We start from the raw sequence: 20,118 nt of genomic DNA on the forward strand, positions 1-20,118 counted from the left end.
AATGTTTTAACTCCCTCGGGACATAAACTGCCCAAACACAGTAGAATTTATATCTGAGAATTCTGCCCCAAATTACTGTTTTTCCAATAGAAAGATGATTGCATCACTTGAAGAATTAACACTTTGAGCACTTACTCATATCTGCTTTCTGAACAAGAGGAATAAATACCTGTAGTCATACTTAATGCATAGAAGTAGAGATCTTGTATACTTAGTTTATAAAAACTAAGTATATTAGTTGTATACTTAGTTTACAGAAACTAAGTATATTAGTTATATACTTAGTTTAAGAATAAAATGAAACCTTTCAAAATTAAACCAAATCACTTCTTGGAGAAATGTAACAATTGCAAGTGTATTAAGTTGGAGCATTAAGAGTACCTGTGCCACGTACATGCTGCACCCTGAAGGCAACCCTTACTTACAGCAGGGAAGAGCAAGACCAGCACACAGCAGTACTTACTTTCCATCCCGGTATCCCACGTGCTCTTCCTGATGGAGTCGCAGTCGGAGCGACAGGGAGACACAGCAGGCAAGTTTGGAGCTACGCTGCACACCACCACCCCCCGCCTGGCTGTCAGGATTCGAGGGGACTCGGGATGAAACGTCGTCATCTCCTGGTGCTCCACACCAAGCCCATCCACTATCTTGTCCAGGTTATTCCGTGAGTCACTCTGGAAGCACGGGGTATAGGCCATTGGCCTCACTGGGACCTGTGGTGGCCCAACCTCTTGGTAGATATTTCGGCTGTCTCCACTGTTCCTGATGTTCTTGAACTGGATGCCATTGCTCTTGTTGAGCAGGGCGGCTGTAGCCGGGTCCTGTACCAGAGTGATGTTGTTGCGGGAATAGTTCTTCCTGAAAACTTTCTTGCGAAAAATGATAAAGAGGATGATCAACACGAATATGACAAACAGGACGCCGGCTATCCCTATCAGCTCCTCCTTCCCAACGTATGAATGCCCAGCTTGTATATTGGGAACCACCACAGGACGAAGACCACAGTATTGCCCCACATAGCCAGGGGTGCAGTTACACAGAAATGAACCAAATATGTTGACACAGGAACCACCATTTTCACATTCTTCTCTTTCACACTCATCGATGTCTTCTTCACACCTTAAAAGAAGAAAATGAGAATTTGGAATTAGGAGAACATCTAGGAAACAGCTCAGCTTGTACATGATGACTCAGCTTATCAAAGTGGTACCACCTTTGCTGGTGCTTGGCAAATGATCTTATTATTATATTATTTAATGGTATTTAACTTTTCTACAGCATTTCCATGGCTTTTAAAGACAATAAAATGGAAACATCAAGAAGGAAACAAGACTTTAAAGCATTATAGGAAAAAGCTGCTTGGCCCTATTCAGGCTCACTGAATGTAACAAAGAATCTCAGCCTTTTTATATTGTTTTTGGACCATCCCATGGGATTCAGTACAAAGTATTAGGAGGATTCAAGGAGAACACAGTTGAGAAAAAATACATTAAAAAAATCAGAGTACTTATTGAAGAGGAGGATTTACTGACTGTGTGAAATTATTTAGGGCTGGAGAAAAAATGAGCAAATATTAGACAAGCAGGGGGGAAAAAAGAACAGGAACCTTAAAAAGAGGAGAATGGGAAAGAAGAAGAGGTGATAAAACAAGGCAGAACAAGAAGTATAAACAACAGACAAACTAGATGAGAAAAAAGCATGTTGATGGGCAGGTCAGGGGATTTTCTGGTTCTACACCAAGTATATGATCAAGGCTGGGATTTAAAAAAATGAAAAAATGAATGCAATAAATTAGGCTTTTCTGTCAGCACTAAAGTGACTAAATGACCCATTTAAAAAACCCAAACCAAAACATCACATAGCAGCTTCCCCAGGCTTTATGGTATTGCTCAAAAAGCCTCTAACACTTAGGTGTGTATATCTCAGTGAAAACTGTCTGGAGATAACATCCTGAAACAATAATTTAGGAGGCCCGGTTCAGAAAAGCATTCCTGAACATGCGAGCCTCATGGATTTCTCAGCTGTCATTAGCTTAGACTTGAAATAGGCACTAAGCTTTGGGTTACTTTTTTGCTAGGTGAATCACAGCTTTTTGTACAAAATGTATGATCAAAAAGCCCACCATCACTGAATTGAAAAGCTCCCATTGCCCTCCTGGGGAGGGTCACTCACGTTACTCCTGTCAAGCCATTTTTGCAGTTGCAGATGAAAGCGTTGCCAATGGGATCACATGAGCCTCCGTTCTGGCAGGGGTTTGGGAAGCAGGCTGTGATCTCCGACTCACAATTCCTTCCCGTAAACTGGGAGAGGCAGTTGCACTGGTAGCCTGGGAGGTGAGAGACACAGAGAAATAAATGAGAAGCCTACCACTGTATCTGTCTAAGAGCAAAGGGGTCCATTTGGTTACTTTACTCTAGAAAAATATATTGTACTTTGGGGGATGGCAGTATTTATACTCATTATGGTATGTCTGTGTGGTCCACACTAATGCCAATTGCAAGTTTGTTTATTTGGTGTGTCTGGACAATTGCAGCTCATGTCTACAACCAGGGACCGGAGGAATTGCTTCAGCCCAGACCATCACAATTGTCACAGTCCAGGTAAGAATAACTCTCACTCATGAACAACTCTGGTTACAAAAAATATTCTATATCAAGAATGCATCTCCCAACACTTTTTTTAAAACACAGACCACATTTGCTGATAGTTGCAGGCAACACTTCTTTTGGGGCTTCTCTGAAGCAAAAATACATGACCTTTTCCACATCTGCTTTTACAAGGACGACAGGGTAGGGATGTGACAGTGATAAACCACTTGATAGAGATACTTGCCACTTTCATGAAGTGCATCATCCAGGCATGAACTATAAACTTCATAATACCAGCTGACCTGAGCAATGCCAGCCCTAATCAGAGCTGGTTATATGCAGTGTGTGCTATTAAAACACTGATTAATCACTGGCTGCAATACATCAGACACAACTCCACTCAAGTGGAAGGGGACCCTACAGGGGATCAAAGTCCTACTTCCATGTTCCTTGCCAACAGAAGAGCAACATCAAAGTAAAACCCAGTTCTTAAACTCATCAGCTCACTCTGCCAAGTATCAAATGCGATTTCATATGGCACAATGCCATTAATAAAAACTTTATTTAAGGTCAAAAAGAAATCCCATGAGGTAGTGAACTGGGTATCAAAATCTGAGTGCTTTTTCAGCCAAAAAGAGCAAGGAACATGTAGGTTGTGAAAGCCACGAGATGATAGCTAATGTAGTCCCTGGGATGGGAAGACTCCTAGATTAGAGTTGTTGAACTACCAAATTTTCCTGGACATCTGTAAAAAACTTTGGCTGATTTTTAGAAGAAATTACTTATAAAATCCAAATGTCCTAAACAGATGTTCAGGCAAGGTTCAAGCTCCAGTGATGGGGTTCACATTCTTACTGAATACAGCATATTAAGCAACTGGAGCAAGGAATCTTCCTGTCATTAATACTGCTGGAAGTTTGTACTGAAATGGTTGAATGCAACTCAGTTCAGTGTCAAACTTATTGGAGATCAAGCTGATGTAGTTGAAATATCATCTCTCAGTGGTGAGCCTTTCCATGTTTTTAAAAACTTTCTATATGTATACATCTGAAAAAAACCCCAAAACTTATTTTAAAAGCCGTTGTTGTAAGAAATAAGGCAGGGATTTCCAGAACAGTTAGAAGGAGAAAAATTTAATGGAAGCAATATGGAAAAGCCCCATGAAGGCAAGAGGCAAAAGCAATTCTGCATTGACTCCCACATCTTTTATGTCCTATGCATTTCAGTTTGCCTTGTTCTGTTACTCTAATTGAATTCTTTCACAAGGATGGGCTTTTGAGAATAAACTTGGAACCAGACTTGCTGGCGTATTCAGTCAAGAGTCCAATCCTATTTAAATGAAGATAAATGAAATAGATACTCAAATATCATGCTGTTTCGTTGTCTGCTACAAGAAGGGAGATAGAACCACTGCTGTTTTCAAGGTTGCAGAGTTAAGAAGATAAATGATTCGACTTTGGGGATTCTTAGAAAGCATGTCTGGTCGGGATCAGCAAGACGGGATTATTTTTTTGGTTACTCACACAATGCAAACAACTTTCTGGACCTGTAGAGATCTGGGTCTGAAGAATTACAGAATTGCCACTGTAGGTAGAAATCACAGCATGAAGCTGTTTCAGTGCTTCATTTTATGACCGAATAGTGACATCTATAGTTCAAAAATTTACAGTAATGTTTTATGCATTTTTTTATGGTTTCAATGAATGTAAGTGAAGAGAAAATGTTCAAGTATAAAACATTTTATTCATAAACAAATCTGTTTCCTTATAAAGTAACAGAATAGGTATGTTCTTGTATTTGGTATCTGATATTTTAAACCTTCATAATTTTAAAGTGACTTTAAAAGCCAGCTTTCTGTACCTAAGTTGCTAGTTGCCAATCATTTGTAAGACAAAACCTTTGAGTTGCATTCTTTTCACGTCTTGTATTTGTTTCAGCTGATTAATTCCTGGGTTCTCATTCTGTAACATATTCTGTTACATTTATTACTGCAAAAAACTTGAGAAATATTGATTTGGTAAAAAGAAATAAAAAACCTTTTACCACCAAATATAAAGGGAACATGGATTTATTCATTATTATTATTGCCCAATGATTTTATTAAAGATGCACTAACTTCAATTAACATTTTATACTAAAAGAAGATGAAACTGAATGCTCCGGATGGGTTAGAGATCTATTGGGCAATGTATGAACAAGACCCAAATGAAAAGCGAGTTTCTGATAGCCTACACTTTTGACTTAATTTGATTTGATGATGGTGGAACACAGTCAGATATTAGAAGACTGAAGTATTCAGTATAGATTCTAAGACTAGGGATCAAAGTTAGAAATAAAAAAAGGCAATAAACCAAGGCAGTATTACATTACAATATTTATCACTGACTTTTCCTGTCATTGGAAGCACTGCCATACACCTGCCAACTCTGAGCCTCTGGCAAAAGACAGATCTTCCCTGTGACACACATGCTCAGAGCTGCAGAGCATTCACCCAAGAGGTCTCCAACACAGCAAAGCATATGTCGAAATTCATGGAGTAGGGATGTGGAGAGCTGATACAATGGCTCAGTACACAGCTTATATTGACTGGGCCAGCAGACTTGCCAGACCTTTTATGCTTCTCCAATTCTCTCAGCAGAGGCTGTAATTTTGCCTGCTACTGCACATTGTATCTACATGGCCATGGACAAAGTGCAATTGTAGAGAAATCCCTTCTGGTCAGGACTGCATTTTGGGCCTAACAAACAACTTCTTCTATTGCACTTTTAATTTAATATCCTGCTTATGTATCATGCATTTCTTTGCACCCATTTCGCACAAGAATAACAAGCAAACTTCCCACATCTGAAGTCAAAGAGCTGAAGAACAGGCTAAGTGCTCCTTCCTCTCAGCAGGGGATGAAAAAACCCTTTCAAGCAACCTAGGGCTTGCTCCTGTTCACAGTGAAGGTACTGGAAGTCTTGGGAATTCATCAACATTTCAGATCAATACAGACCACCTGAGCTCCCTCCAAGAGACATGAATATTTCATTTTACATAGTGATGCTGGAAAATGTTGATCTGGCTAAGGCAGCAAATTTTGTGATATCATCATTGCATTTCTTCAGAGGGAACCAGTGGAAAAAGATAGAAAGCATTGTAAACACATCTGCAGTGATGCTGGGGTGGGACCGTAACACCCTCAGCATGTGCCACAATAGCCTGTACCAACAGCTGACCTAAGAGCAACAATATGCTGTGGCCAATGGTATAGTCCTTTTAGGCTGTATCTACATTAGCAAGCCCTGCAGAGCAATGGCAGTGGGTCTGTGGAGCAAAACAGCTGGTGCTGAGGACCCAGCACCTTCAATGCACACATTTCAGAGCTTTGGGACCATGTTAGCTGCACTCCTGGTGCCCACATTCCAGCTCAGCACTGTCCAGAGGGAAACCTGGTCCTGACCTGACCCCTCCACACTGCGAACCGAAACACACTGTGAGATGATCAGAAGATTCACATCAAAGCTCACTCATGACCTAAAACATTATGTAAACGCAGTCCTCTTCTGCTTACACATAGTCTTGGGCTTTCTGAGTGTTTTATAAGGCTTCTCTCAAGCTCCTCCACTAATCTGAGTTGCCTCTACGTAGCTGAGTCTCACCTTCTCTCTTTGAATCCAATAGTTTCTCTTCCTGCCTCGTTGGCATGTCCCTATCCAGAAGTAAAGGGACTTTTCAGCCCAGACCTTACCAAAGAGCAACATGCTGTAAGCAAGGACAGTACACAAGCTTCCTGCCTATACCTATGTTTGCTTGACACTTAATAAGCAGAGACAGTGGCAAAAGGCAGGCATAGTGCCATCAGCAGATGGGATGCTGTTTTGCAGCGAACGCCTCTGTTGGTAGCATTCCCAGCCTGAGCATCTGAATGTCTGTCTATCCTCAGGTTTACTTGGCTTTGTTAAAGAGGATGCTCCGAACTGCTGCCAATTCTTTTTTTGAACATGTGTATGCTCCTGTTTCTATCTATCACATGCAAGAGGAGCTGGCTTTTATCTGTTACATGCTTTGGCCTTCTCATTTGATCTCCTTTTGTAGCTGCTTTCCCTGCTGTGTGTCTAGACCTGAAAAACTCAATGTCCAGAAAGAAGCCTGGCCTTGGCCCTGCTCACAGCATTTCATGGCAAGTTACTGATGAGAAGAACTGAAGGTGAAAAGGACCTCTCCCAGCATTTGTATTTTGGTATGTTTACAGACATACCGAGCCTTCAAGAATTGTGTGATCTTCAGCCATACATATTCCTGCCACTTCAGATTTAACTCATCCATCTTCAAAGAGATGATTGCCTCTTGCCACTAGGTATGAAAATGAACCTCAGCCTTCATTGAACAGGTGCTTTCTATGAAAACGATTGGCATGTATGTGCTTTGAAAGTGGGAATTTATATCCAGATGTCTAAAAGCATAGCTATTAAAAAGATTAAACCACCCCAAATTTCTAAAAAGCTTTTAAAAATTAACTGATGTGCATTTGGCGTTCTCACATTACAGCATGCTGGTTTATTTGTGTGTGTGAAAAAGCGAGATCAAGAACGTAAGTAAGACCAGGTCAGTTCATGACTATTAATACACCTATTTTTCCCTGATGTCATTCTTATGAACTACCTAATCCTCAAAACCACCTGTGTGTCAATATTGCCAACATGCTTTAAAACATATATTGAATCTGCCATCTAAGTGCCACGTTGTGTTTTCCCCTCAGTTTGGATTTCAATCCTGTTCATTAAAAAAACAGAAAAAAAGAAAAAAATGGGAAAAATGGGGAGAGAGGAAAGCAATGACTTTCTGTCCTCACACTTTGCCCGCAGTCCTTGACTCAGTAAATATTTCTGCTGAAATAAAATTGCCTACTCATATAAGCCATTTACTTCAATCAAAGCCAGATGTATATAGGACTGATCAAATTAAAAAGAAGTAACTATACTTACAATTGCAAGCTTTACAAGCACGAGGTTTCTCTCTGTGGCTGAAAACCTTGGCTCAGTGTTTGCATTTGATTACAGTAAAGCCTTCTATTGCTGTGATTGCTCATGTTGTTATTGATGCAGATAAACATACATTTACCATTGGCAGACGTGGTAACGCCACTCTATTATTAAGATTGTGTGACATTTCCCATTTTAAGACCTTATATTCAGCAGCTTATAGCTTAACCACACTTTAAACACTTGGTTGAATTTTCTTGGGAAAGTTCAGTCCGAAGAGCCAAGCTGTTTCTGAAAGTCACGTTGTTTGTCAGGTCTCAAAATGCTAACAGCTTTCTTTAAAAATAGCTTTACTGACCCGTACTTATGGGTATGTCTCTGAAAAGTCTGGAAAAATGTGGCCTGTATGTCAGGGCTGTGGTTTCCAGTGTCTCCCAAGAATATTGTCCTAAAGCTCTATATAGTTCTTTCTCCTAGGAGTCTCCCAAGCTGTCAGACCTAGTGAGTGCTCGTCGCCCTTTCCCAGCCCTTTTTAAGGATGCATGGGATCTCCCCATGGGATCCCTGGACACACAGTACCTCTCTTTAACCGTTGACAACTCTGGACATACAGTGCTGTCACAGGACTGGATTCTGTCCCGTGGGAACACACAAGTGCAAGAAGGGGTTCATGTCATGGTCACCCAGAAACAGATTTTCAAAGCAAGGAGTTTTTTCTGTACTCTCAGTGATTTCTCAGAGCATCTAAATTATCCATGCTTTCCTGCAGGTTAAGATCCCCAGACCAGATTGGATGCGGCTTTGAGCAACCTGCTCTAGTTGAAGGTGTCCCTGCCCGTGGCAGGGGGTTGTTGGAACTTGATAAGCTTTAAGGTCCCTTTCAACCCAAACCAGTCTGTGATTCTATGATTGATTTTGTCCTCCTGTTCAATACACAGAGGTCAGACACAGTCAGCCCAGGCCTACTAGCTCTGTGCCAACTCCCTTTTTGGGACACCACCTTTGCAATCAGTCCTGAGCTCTGTGCAGCCCATGCACAGCACTGTCCCTGAGCCAGGTAGTTTGAAGATGCTCTGAATTTACCCATAGGAAACCTAACAGCAGAGTGTGCACACACTCCTAGTGCATATAAAGCATTGCTTTAGCAAGTCCCCAAACAGAGTTGTAATGTTGCCCTATTCCCATAACCACAGGATGAAGTGGAAGGTAATGAGAAGCAGCTTTTTATTAATGGTGAACAGGGCAGTAGGCACTTCTACTGAACGGAAGAGCTCACAACAGGAATACTATTATGGATCAATTTATGCAAATTACATGTAAATTAGATATGGCCCCTTTGATTTCTGGCATGTAGCCAGCAACTCTTTCACATTATAATGTTGGGTAACCTTTGCTTGACTGTTTTCTTTTAAAGTTAGCTATAAATCTGAGCTTTCTTTTTCTCTGTCTTAATTTTCTTATAAAGCACAGTAGGGTTTCTGTGAGAAACAGGTTATTAACAGTATATGAAATCTGCTCTGTAAAATTCAAATTAGAGGTTTTATTTATTAAAATAAATCCTATTAATATGCCAAATACTTTCTGTATAGGAAAAGGAACATTATTCTCCAGAAACTTTAACAGGAGGATAATATCATAGAAAATATTATTCAAGAGATCCTGATGCTACTGAATAGGACAAGGGGTAATGGGTTTCAACTTAAACAGGGGAAATTCAGGTTAGATATAAGGAAGAAGTCCTTTACTGTGAGGGTGGTGAGGCACTGGAACAGGCTCCCCAAAGAAGTGGTAAATGCCCCATCCCTGGCAGTGTTCAAGGTCAGGTTGGACAGAGCCTTGGGCGACATGGTCTAGTGTGAGGCATCCCTGCCAATGGCACAGGGGTTGGAGCAAGATGAACTTAAGGTACTTTCCAATCATTCTATGATTCTATGAATGCTCTGGGATTGGGAAAAGGACCTTTGCACAGTATATTTTTGAATGCTCCCCTCCCTGAAAAGGAAAAAAAGCTGCCATTTTCTTTCTTAAAATAAAAAATGAAGAGTTATTACTTTTTTTTCTATTTTAAATAAAAGTCAGCTGCTAGCGTCTATGTCAGCGAATACAGTGGCTGATGATTCTTTAATGCACGCTGCAATTTGTGGCTTCACAACTATCATGTGCAATGCTGTTGGGCTCTCAGCTCTATGGAATTTAATTCTGTGGCCTTTTTGCACATGGAGGACACTAACAACAGCATCACTTTCCCTGGTGGAAAGAAAAATGCCCATGCCTTGTCCTTGTGGGCTGGGTTGCAGAACCACCAACGTACAGTCAGGGCCCATTGCCCTGGAATTACGGCTTTATAACAATCCTTTATTTACATATACTGCTGAGGCAGTAAAAACAGCAAACAGATTTTTTAACGGCAGGCAGCTGAAACATCCCTGCAGGGCACGTGCCCCTCACCAAGGCAGGAACACAGGCAACTTAAATCAGTTCTGTGACTGCTTTCCAGCAGCGAATTATGTTGACATGAAAATGGTGCGTGCCATTCCGGTACTAAAATGGGTCCAATCTTCAGCACCACCTATTTCTCCCCCACCCCACACATCCCCTCAGTTCAAATTAGCATGTACATGGCTCTGGAAAAGAAAGAATTACTGTAAAGCCTTTTGTTAGAAAGGTTTCAATTTACTCATCACGAGATTGCTGAGCAATACTGTAAATAGACTGAAATAAAATCAATAGAAAAAGCTGTTCTCATGCTTCCTAGGATGCTAGGCGAATGGTTAACCTCATTTATTAAGTATGGAGTCCGAATCAAAGCCATGTTGCATTCATGCACATATTACAGCTGTAATTCCTAGGGATTTAAATAATCTTGCTTAGCAATTCTCTCAGTGTCTGCACCACCCTTCTGCCTCAGAAGGATTTTCCTCTGGCCTTGTTGTGCATCACTCTCTTTTTAACTTCCCTTGGTAAATAAAGACCCTCAAAGACACACACAAGCAGCAACATTTGTCCTTGTGCTGCACATCACATCCTGGCTTGCCAGTGCTGTGTTTCATTCCTCCCAACTGTCCTCCCATCTCCTTCCACCCACAGCAAAGCCGATAGCATTCCTGATGCACCATTTGCCTTGGCATGGGAGAAGATATGGCTGGATCAAAGCCAAGGATCCAGAGGAGATGCTAGCTGTGATAGCTCAGCATCAGAAAATCCACATTGTCAGGGCTTACCCTATAAGGGCAGGGTTATCCAAATGAGAAACTTCTGTCTGCCAGTTTTGCTCAGATCTCACCGGATTTCAGCCTTGAAAAACTAAACTGTTCTCAAGTTTAGGAAGTTCCTAAAGTTCAGAAAAATCTATGTGAGGAAGGGGAATCAGAAAAGGAAACATGAGAACAACACTTAAACCAATGAAATAATAATTGTGGGTACAAGGGAACTGCACAGATACATTAAAGCAGAAAGCCCTGGGACAGTGGTTAATGTTCCCCATAAAAAAAGTTTAGTGGGAACTTCTCTAGGGAGCCATGACCAAAACCATTGACAATAAAACGATGGAAAGCTCTGAACTTGCAGAAGACCTCTCTGCTGAGCATCCTCCTTTTCAGAGGAATTTCTGATTTACCAGAAAAGGTGAGTAATGCTGCCTGCTAATAAAATACAGAGAACTGGAAGGGAAACCTGTACACTGAAGAGATAGAACAGCCCTAGAGGGAATCTCCTGCAAGTATGCCATTTGCTTTTTTCCTCCTAAGATGCTGACTGTTATTATGGTCTGGTAACTTTTGCACTGCATTACTGGGTAGTAAGTCACTGGCACCAAATCACACAAGCCACCGTATAACCACTGGATAGGAAACTCCAACACGAGCACAGTTTAAATCAATGCCTATAAACTCTGGATAACATTACTTAGACCTTGAAGCACTCAGGCCTCTGAGGAGGCCGTAACATACACTTCTGGGGGGGTTTATAATGGGGCTGACTCGCTATTTTCCATGTAGACATGTAATCAAATTACTCACTCACAAAAGGACCAAGGTGTTTGTGGACAGCTCAGTAATTATTTGTGACAGCTTCAGAAACAGAGAAAGGCAACAGTGCCATTGCATCTGTGATGGATGTCTGAAATCACCATCTTTGTGTACAGCCTTCGGTGCTGTAAATGGATCCTGAAAAATCCAACTGAGCATTACAGTAATTTTAATTCTATTGGTTTCTATAGAAATAGGATTATCCTAACAGCCAATAAATCAATTTCCTCTTGGAACACTAATGCAATGAGAAGGGGTACCATTTCACTGTTATTTATAGAGCAAACAGCTTTTACACAATTTGCAATACCTATCAGAGTTTTATGGAGTTCATGAGATTTTTTCAAGCATGTTGCGGCATAAAACCATCTCCGGCAATAAATTATAGAGGAAAACGGGGAGGGGGGGGAATCCATAAAGTAATGCAAAGTATTTACCACCAGATGGCACGCTGGTACAGGTGCCGCCGTTCTGGCAGGGATGCCTCTCGCAGGCATCGGGGTAGAGGACGCAGCCAAGCTTTAACTCGGTCAGGCCAACCACTTCTGCGAAGCTGCTGCGCTTGTTTTGTAGCGGCAGCTCGTTGTTATTGAGGACAACGGAATCCAGGCAGCCCTGAAAGCCGCTCAAGACCTGCGTTGTTCTCTTGTCGGTGAGGCTGCGGACGTTATCCACTTGGACCTGGGCGCCGAAGTAGATGGAGCTATCCGTGCTGAGAGTCTGGAAGTAGAGGGGGGCTTTGCGGCGCTCCACGTAGCTGTCGTCGAGGGACAAGCTTGTGAAATTGCGGTTCAGCTCCAGGAAGACTGAATGCCAGCTTCCATCGTTAACGGCCCTGCCAGAAATTCCCAGGATTCCCGGGCCACTTCCGCAGTCCAGCTGGAACCACAGTTTGCCATCGACAATCTGCAGGGGGAGAAACAGAAATCAAAGTGCTTCAGGCACTCAGCCGTCCAGTAATATGCTGTCACAGAGAACCTGAACTTCTAAACAGTCTCTATACAGTGTTAAAGCTGCTCTCTTACATGACACTAACATAGCAAAAAGCTGTGCCTTTATCATCAGCAAAAAAAAAAAAAGAGTGATAAATACCAGCTTAGACTTTACCCAAAACCAGTAAAGCAGGCAAACTGAAAATACAGAAAAAATATAGATGCAGAAGACAAGCAAGGACTGGGATAGTGATATGTCTCACTGAACAGGGCACAGACTGGAGGACCCATGTTCAGCTCTTGGTTCTGCTGCTGAGCAGCTGTGTCTCTCTGAGTAAGTCCCACCATCCACCATGTGCTGTGATTCTGCTCCCGGTGGTTGATGCTACCAAAAGGCAAGGGACCACATCTGGGTGTTTGAGAAAGGCTTATAGCAAAGTCAGTGGCCACTGTTTTCAGCTGGGGACATTAGGTGCTCTGCTCATACACACATCCTGTGCCTCTGTAACCTTTTGGAGCATCTTAGCAAGGAGCAGATTTGTCCCTAAGAATAATAAGTCCAGTTTCTGTAAGCGCAACAGTAAGATTCTGCTTGGCCTGAAGTCAGTTATTTTCCAAGTATGCTATACTTCATGCTCTGTGTGTATCTCACAGATGATATAAGACGGTTTTACTTTTCTTTCTTGCCTCGTATTTATGCTGGGTTGATGGCTTTAGGGATGATGTTAGGATTTCTCACACTCCCTCCTGTCTCTCACCCATCTGTAGTCCTCATAAAGGGAAAATCTGTGCTAGCCTGCTGGGGCAGGCAAAGTACAGAGTGAGGGAATAGGTATGAAGTGCTGCTTTCCTGATTAGCAGTTTTCTCAAAGATTTTAGGTTTCTCTAACAGATGGCAGATAAGTTTAAAATGGCTGACAAGGCTGGAAATAATTTCTTATGACACATTAATTGGATTCAAGCTCTCTGAAAGCTCTTGCAATTATTTTACCTTTATGTCATGCTCTAGGAAGTATTTATTTCTGCAAACCCCATCTCAAGACAGTTCTGTCCCATTACTTATCTCCTGAAAAGTTCAGGAGCTGTGTCCTTTTTAATCCCGCCCTGCAGCACACATGGTACACAACCCTACTGCTCTCCCGCAGCAGAGTGGAGTTGCCATTGCCGTCAATGCAAGAACATCCGCCACCAAGCTTTGGTGGCCTGCTAAACCGTAATGGCTAATGCAGATGTGAGGAGGCTGCATTGTGTCCATCTGTCTTTGGCCTTTTTTGACCATTTCTGGCATGAATAATCATTTAAAACTGTGTTAGCTAGAGACATTCCTTGGCATGAGTCTGAAATGGTGCTTAAACTCTTCTCTGCCAGGCTCTCTGGTGTGGCTTGAAGGTAAATGTTAATCTACAGAAAGAGACTATGCTGTTGTGTCATTATCAGCATTTTACTGTCCTTGGAGTTTCACAAAACTACCTGGAGAAAAGGTAAGGGTAAGATCTCGACTTCTGATGATCTCCGGACTTCCATTTCCACTTCCTTCTCCTTTCCAAACCTCAGTCTCTTTACTGGCTGTAACCTCAAGCCAAGTCACACTGGGCATGTGGAGTGTAAACCACACCACTCTGCGATTGCTTGGGCAGGGGGGACACAAAGATGCCAAGCATGTGGCAAGCTCCCTATAAATGCCAGCTACCTACTTACTACACATAAGGGGTGTTAAAGTGATACACATGAAGAAGCCAGAAGAACAAGAATTAGCCCCTGCTATGGACAGCTGGCTACTTTGAAGTCTTTGACCTGCAGGATGTAATGAAACTGAGAAGAAATTAAATCTATGGTTATAACACTACATGCTTGAGGGATGGATGTTGCTAGAGCTCAATCAAAAAAGGCTAACGGATGTATAGGAGTATAACTCTGGCTTATTTTTCATTCGAAAATCTTCTCTTCCAAGACCCAAATTGTTTACCCTCAGCTGTAAACTATTTCTGTAGACTGAAATTGGGCCTATTAAAGCATCAGCTCAGGAGGAATCTTGGTAAACAAGATGCCCTGATAAACTGAGCTGGTTTCTCTCCAGAGATGGAGCAATAGTTTCTTTTCTCCCTGTGCAACAGAATAGTCTACAAACTTTGAAGATGCTGCTCAGAAAGCGTGGTCTGGCTCAACAGGAATACAAATGAATATTCTAGAAAAATACATGTCAACATATTACACTTTGAAAACCAGCCATAATCGGATAAGCAGTTAACTTGCTTCTTACACAAAAGGCTTCTTCCTATAGAAACTGCTGTCCTGATTTGTGTATAATATGCATATATCTCCCCTAAGACTACTTACACCCTGAAGGACCTACTGCCTGCATGCGTATTACCCTTACTCACAGAACATGCTTTTCCAATTATCTTTATAAATACGACACTGCACATGAGCACCTGGGATAAATATTACACCATTTGTATGGGAAATGATGATCTAAAAGATTTGCCTTAAAATATGTTTTATCCATCTTTCTCATCCACTTTCATTTCTTTTTACCAGCAGATGATCTGCAATAAACAGTAAATATATATTGTCTGAAAGGCTTTGCTTCCTTCCTTTTATTAGAAATGCACTAGTAACCCCCACCTCAGGCTGGAGTGAAAGATGGAAAGGATGGTCTGAAGCTTACAGTACTAGCCTAAGATACGATAGATATGCATAGGAATCCACACTCTGCAGCACTCTTCCTTTGAGATCTCAAGCAAGTCATTAGTTTCAGGTGTCCATCAGTAAAAGAGGGATAACGTCATTTCCCTACCTCACATCACTGCTTTACGGACACATACATTAAAGACTGTGACATGCCCAGATACCCCTAGCAATGGGACCATAAAAGTACTTACATCAATCAGATGGTCACAGGCCTTGCGGTAGTGGGGCAGGGAGGAAATATTTGTCCCCTGATGGCCTTGTGCCTCTAGAAGGAGGAGGAAGGGCAGCAAAAGCCAGCAAGGAACAGGTGCTGCAAAGGGCTGCTGTCCTGGCTACTTAGCAGCTAGGCTGGCTGGGCAGGGAGAAGAAGGTTCCTCCACTCAACAGGGCAAAACAATGTCTCTTTTCCTAAGTATGGAGAATTCGACCATTGATCTTTGATTAATCGCTGGTGTTCCCATGATTCCTCATAACTGCTGTGATGTCAGGGACACTGTTCAGTCCTCAGATGGGGCTCTTTGATTATAGCCTGGACACTGGTACCAACAAAAGCTGAACTTCAAGTTAAGCTCTTACTAAATGAGGTACATTTGAGTAAATAGTATGGAAATCCAGTGAATGGCCAATGCTGTTGTCCAGACTCAGCAGTTACCTGGACAATAACCTCAGTGGGATGACTGGTCTGATTGAGGGCTGGTAGCATCAGACTCCTAGCTCAGGACTGAAAATGTGGTACTGCTTTTTTCTCCATCTATGTGATGCAACACAGCAGAGAGCTTGAGTTACTCCATCTCGCAGCAGAGAAATGCAAACTCTGCAACCCGTCACCAATACAGCCAGAGACCTTCTGTACCAAGATGAAAACAGAGAGACACTGCTTCATCCTATCTAGGCAGAAAATTCCCACCAAGCTTTCACCTCTCAGAGCTTTCTGGGCTGCACTATCTCTTGTTGTAACTACTGGGACAGTGAGGTTAATGCATACCTCAGCACGTATGCTCTTACAGACACAAAATTCCTCACCTGTAGAGAAGTACAAAGAACAGAGAAGGCTCCAAAAGCTGATGCAATCATCTGTTACATTTCAACAGTTTCAATTCAGTGAGAAAAATGGAGCCAAACACATATTGTAAATTATATTAGAATATTAGCCTGGCTAAGATGTTTGGCCAGCATCCATATTTGTGTATCAACACAGGTAATAAAATGATGAAATGGTTCTTCTGAGACCACCTTTGGCTCACACAGTCCATCTGCAGTCCCACACCATGGATACAGCATGTTGCCTACTAATCTATCTGGGGAAATATTTCGTTAGCCGAATTACATTTCAGGTTCGTTTGTGCAAAACGGTATATTTAATTAAAACATTACTCGTTTCAACTCCAGCCATAACTGGGATCATATCCAAGCTTCAGTCTTATCCGGCATAAGCCATGCAGCAGTAATGCATTAAAATGTATAATATACACTTAACTAAACCACGCAAAGTTTCACTTTAACTGCCTGGACAGAGGAAGATATGCTTGCTTTTTACCATTTAACAGCTACATTTCTGGTATGATGGGAAAGTCTTTCTTTACCTATTTTAATCCTCTACATTTCAAAAATCAAGCTGAATCTCCACTATATTCCTTCAAGAAAAAATGAAATAAATTATGGAATTCTCTTCTGCAATGGCTTTGTAATGCTTCAAATTGTTAAATCTTACTTTTCTCAGATAGATGCTACACAGGAAAAAGGAAATGGTGATACTGTGTTTGGCATACCTCATCTTTTCAAAAGGAAAAGAAAAGGCCATTGACATGCATCTCATTTTGCTTCAATTGTCTTAAAAGCAAGAGCAAGCAACAAAAAAAACGGCCAACCTCTCAAAATCGATGGATGAGTTGCTGTATTTGAAACAGCTGAATAAATAATACCCTTATTATATTGTATCAATACAGCATATCTGCTACGCTTTCAGCAAAGTAGTAGACAAGCAGTTTGCTCTACGGAATTGATTATTCATCCAAGGAGGACATCGTGTTATGATTATGAAATATTTCCATCCCTGGAGTTATCACAAATGTATGAGCTCCCAAAATTAAGCTGGTCACTTAAACACCAAAAACCATATTGCAGCATTAATTTTTAAATAGAATGCAATGGGAGAGACTTGCTTAAAAAAAAATCAATGCCACGATATGTCCCAATAGTGGTGGTGGTTTCTGCCTGTTCTCCCATGAGTTCAGACTATGCGGTGGGTCTAAATTTCTTCCACCTCTGCCTTTGTTTGGAGCTCACTAATGACACTGGGCCCTCTGCTGCTAATCCAGAAGATACTTAAGTATGTGCTTAAAACTAAGGTATATGAGTAGTTCCAATTGCCTTCAAATACAGGAAGTTAAGCAAGTGATTAAGTGCTTTGCTGGAGTGATGCCAGAGTGCTCAAAAGAGCACAGGATCCCATCCTTTATCCTCTATTTGGAAAGCTTCTCCTCATGTTTAATTTAATTGAAAGCAATGCTCAAACGATAACAACTTCACATTTATAGACCTCTAAGTAATCTACTTAATGGCCTCAATTCCGAGTGCCTCCTTATCTCACAACATACGTACCTGGTTAAAAAAATAAAAAGCCTTACTTCTGGTTTACAAATGAGAAAACACATGCTTAGAAAGCCTAAACACCTCGAAAACGTCTGAGTTAGGGACTCCTGAAGTGCAGTTCATGAGCCAGCTGCCATCCCTGAAGAGACCTGCTATGGCCACCTACATCCCTTGAGGATAATGCCATTCGTCTGCCATAGAGCACTTTTGTGAGACCTTAGTCTGATATTTTTCTGCTAAAGGGCCTTTACAAACAAAACTCTAGCAATTCCTGACCTTTTAAGTGACGCCATTTCTTCAAAAAAGCATGCTGAATGTAATGATTTACTTTTCTTTAAGTAGAAGCCAAGGGCTGGACCTGGGAAAAGGACATACCCACTGCAACAGGAAATCCTGCCCTAACTAAAAGCCAAGTGTGAGGTTCAGGGAGGGAATTCCCTGTGTCCTTCCCTGCTCAATGCATGGGAGAAAGCAGAGGCTTTGCATCCATTCAATGGACCTCACACACTGGACACATAACGTGTCTGAAGCTCTCTACAAAGTGCCGCTTAAGATGTGTTCAGAGCTGGCAATCCTTTAGAGCTAGGAAACAAAATAGAGGTTGGCCTCTGAGGTCGGAGCAGAGTAGCCACAGCTCTTGTCACTGCTCCTAGAAGTATTAGTTTTAGCTACCAGTATCTTCCAAAGCAAAATGGTTAGGTGATTGTGTGAAGCACTGACTGAAAACATGTAATTCCTACCCCGAAACTCAAAACTCAACCGAGGTGACTGCAATGAGGGGTTCTCTTACTTACAGCCTTTTCGAATAGGAGTATCGACTCCTATTGTTTTCAAGTGGCACCTTCCACCAGGGGCGTTTGTGGTTTTTTTTTCCAAACTGAAGTTTTTAAAAACTTCAGAATTGCAAACATTCTCTACTGGTACATGCTAAGAGCAACCATGATGAATACTTCAAAGGCCTTCAAGCCTGCAGTTTTGTTTTGGGTTTTTTGAACAAAAAATGTATATTGAAAAGTTCAAACTGTGCATTTCTGTGTGTCTCAAAGCATAGCTTAATCGTCTTGTACAAATCTGAACAACATCGAGAGTCCCTGGTGAATGACAATACTCTTGCTCATGAAATATTTCAGTCTAACAGCTATAAAATTATTTCTTGCCCATTAATAACTCATCTATCCATTTTAACATTACTTAAACATTCAGCCAAAAGAACTCTGAAGATTGCAAATGCAGACACAAAAGGCTCTGTGCCATTTCTCCCACTGCTGAATTATAGGACATGGCTGAGTTACAAAAGTCTATGTCTTCATTTCGTACATTAGAGGCTCTTGTAGAAATACTATACATGCAGGCTCTTGGATGAGCCTAGCACTCCCTTTCCATCCAGCAGATATTTGCCATTCCACAGAAATCCAACAAAGAACGAACATGCATGGAGAGCTTATCAATGAACTATTGATTGGGTATCAATCTCCAGCTACTCCATGCCTCTCTCAACAAATAATCTTAATTCACAGTGTGTGGAAATCTTCACATTCAGTAGGAGACATGTTCTAAGCAGTGTGATAGCAGTGAGGGCATATCCTCTAATCGCAGGCATGGACACAGGGGAAGAACAGTTATTTCAGCTGTTCAGTTTTGAATATATGGTTAAGTGAAGTGGACCATATACTCAGTGGGCCACTGGTCTAGTGGAAGGTATCCCTGCCCATGGCAAGAAGGTTGGAATGAGATGATCTTTAAGGTCCCTTCCAACCCAAACCATACTGAGTCTATGATTATGGGATTCTATGATTTTATGATATAAATGCCAAATCTTAGATCTTATGCAGATTGGCTCCTGCATGCAGACAAACATCATGTTTCTATAATGAACAGCAACCAATGGAGTGTTTTCCAAGTACAGTACCACTAAAAATCTGCTTTTTTGATTGTTGCTGTTGCTGCCATTGTTGAAATTGTTGGTTTTTCCTGTTAACATGAAACAGATTAGACTTCATTTTCTCATCTACAGCTCAAATGAGAACAGCATTCCCCAAATTAAGAGCCAGCAGAATATATATAATCAAGAAAAACAACTGCAGAAAAAATAAGTTATTCTAATTACCTTCAGAATTATACAGGGATTCGCTCTGGTGTACATTATAATCCCATTGCTTTGTAGGGTTCGCAGACGGAGAGCCAACTTGAATTCCTCTTTCTTGCTATTTTCAGAAACCCGGTATTTAATGTAGCTGTTCCCAGCAAAGCTAAGGGAAGTGTGGCCTGAAATAACCATTTTCAAAAGACACACGTTCTTTTAGTGACACATGAAATAATTCCTCAA

The 20,118-nt window shown here is 41.4% G+C and overlaps 1 protein-coding gene across 8 annotated transcripts in view; it reads right to left on the reverse strand.

Annotated features, from left to right (window-relative positions):
- The window catches only part of FAT3 (FAT atypical cadherin 3), a 409,819-nt gene that overhangs the window by 14,965 nt on the left and 374,736 nt on the right, over positions 1-20,118 (reverse strand). For all 8 annotated transcript variants that reach the window (XM_030476635.1, XM_030476640.1, XM_030476638.1 and 5 more), the window contains 4 exons: positions 19,900-20,057; positions 12,015-12,483; positions 2,173-2,326; positions 464-1,119 (listed from right to left, as the gene is read on the reverse strand). In XM_030476635.1, coding sequence (XP_030332495.1) covers positions 464-1,119; positions 2,173-2,326; positions 12,015-12,483; positions 19,900-20,057 — 1,437 coding nt within the window. The remainder of the gene's footprint in view (positions 1-463; positions 1,120-2,172; positions 2,327-12,014; positions 12,484-19,899; positions 20,058-20,118) is intronic.

This window comes from Strigops habroptila, chromosome 2, assembly GCF_004027225.2.
Source record: "Strigops habroptila isolate Jane chromosome 2, bStrHab1.2.pri, whole genome shotgun sequence".
Taxonomy (NCBI): Eukaryota; Metazoa; Chordata; class Aves; order Psittaciformes; family Psittacidae; genus Strigops; species Strigops habroptila.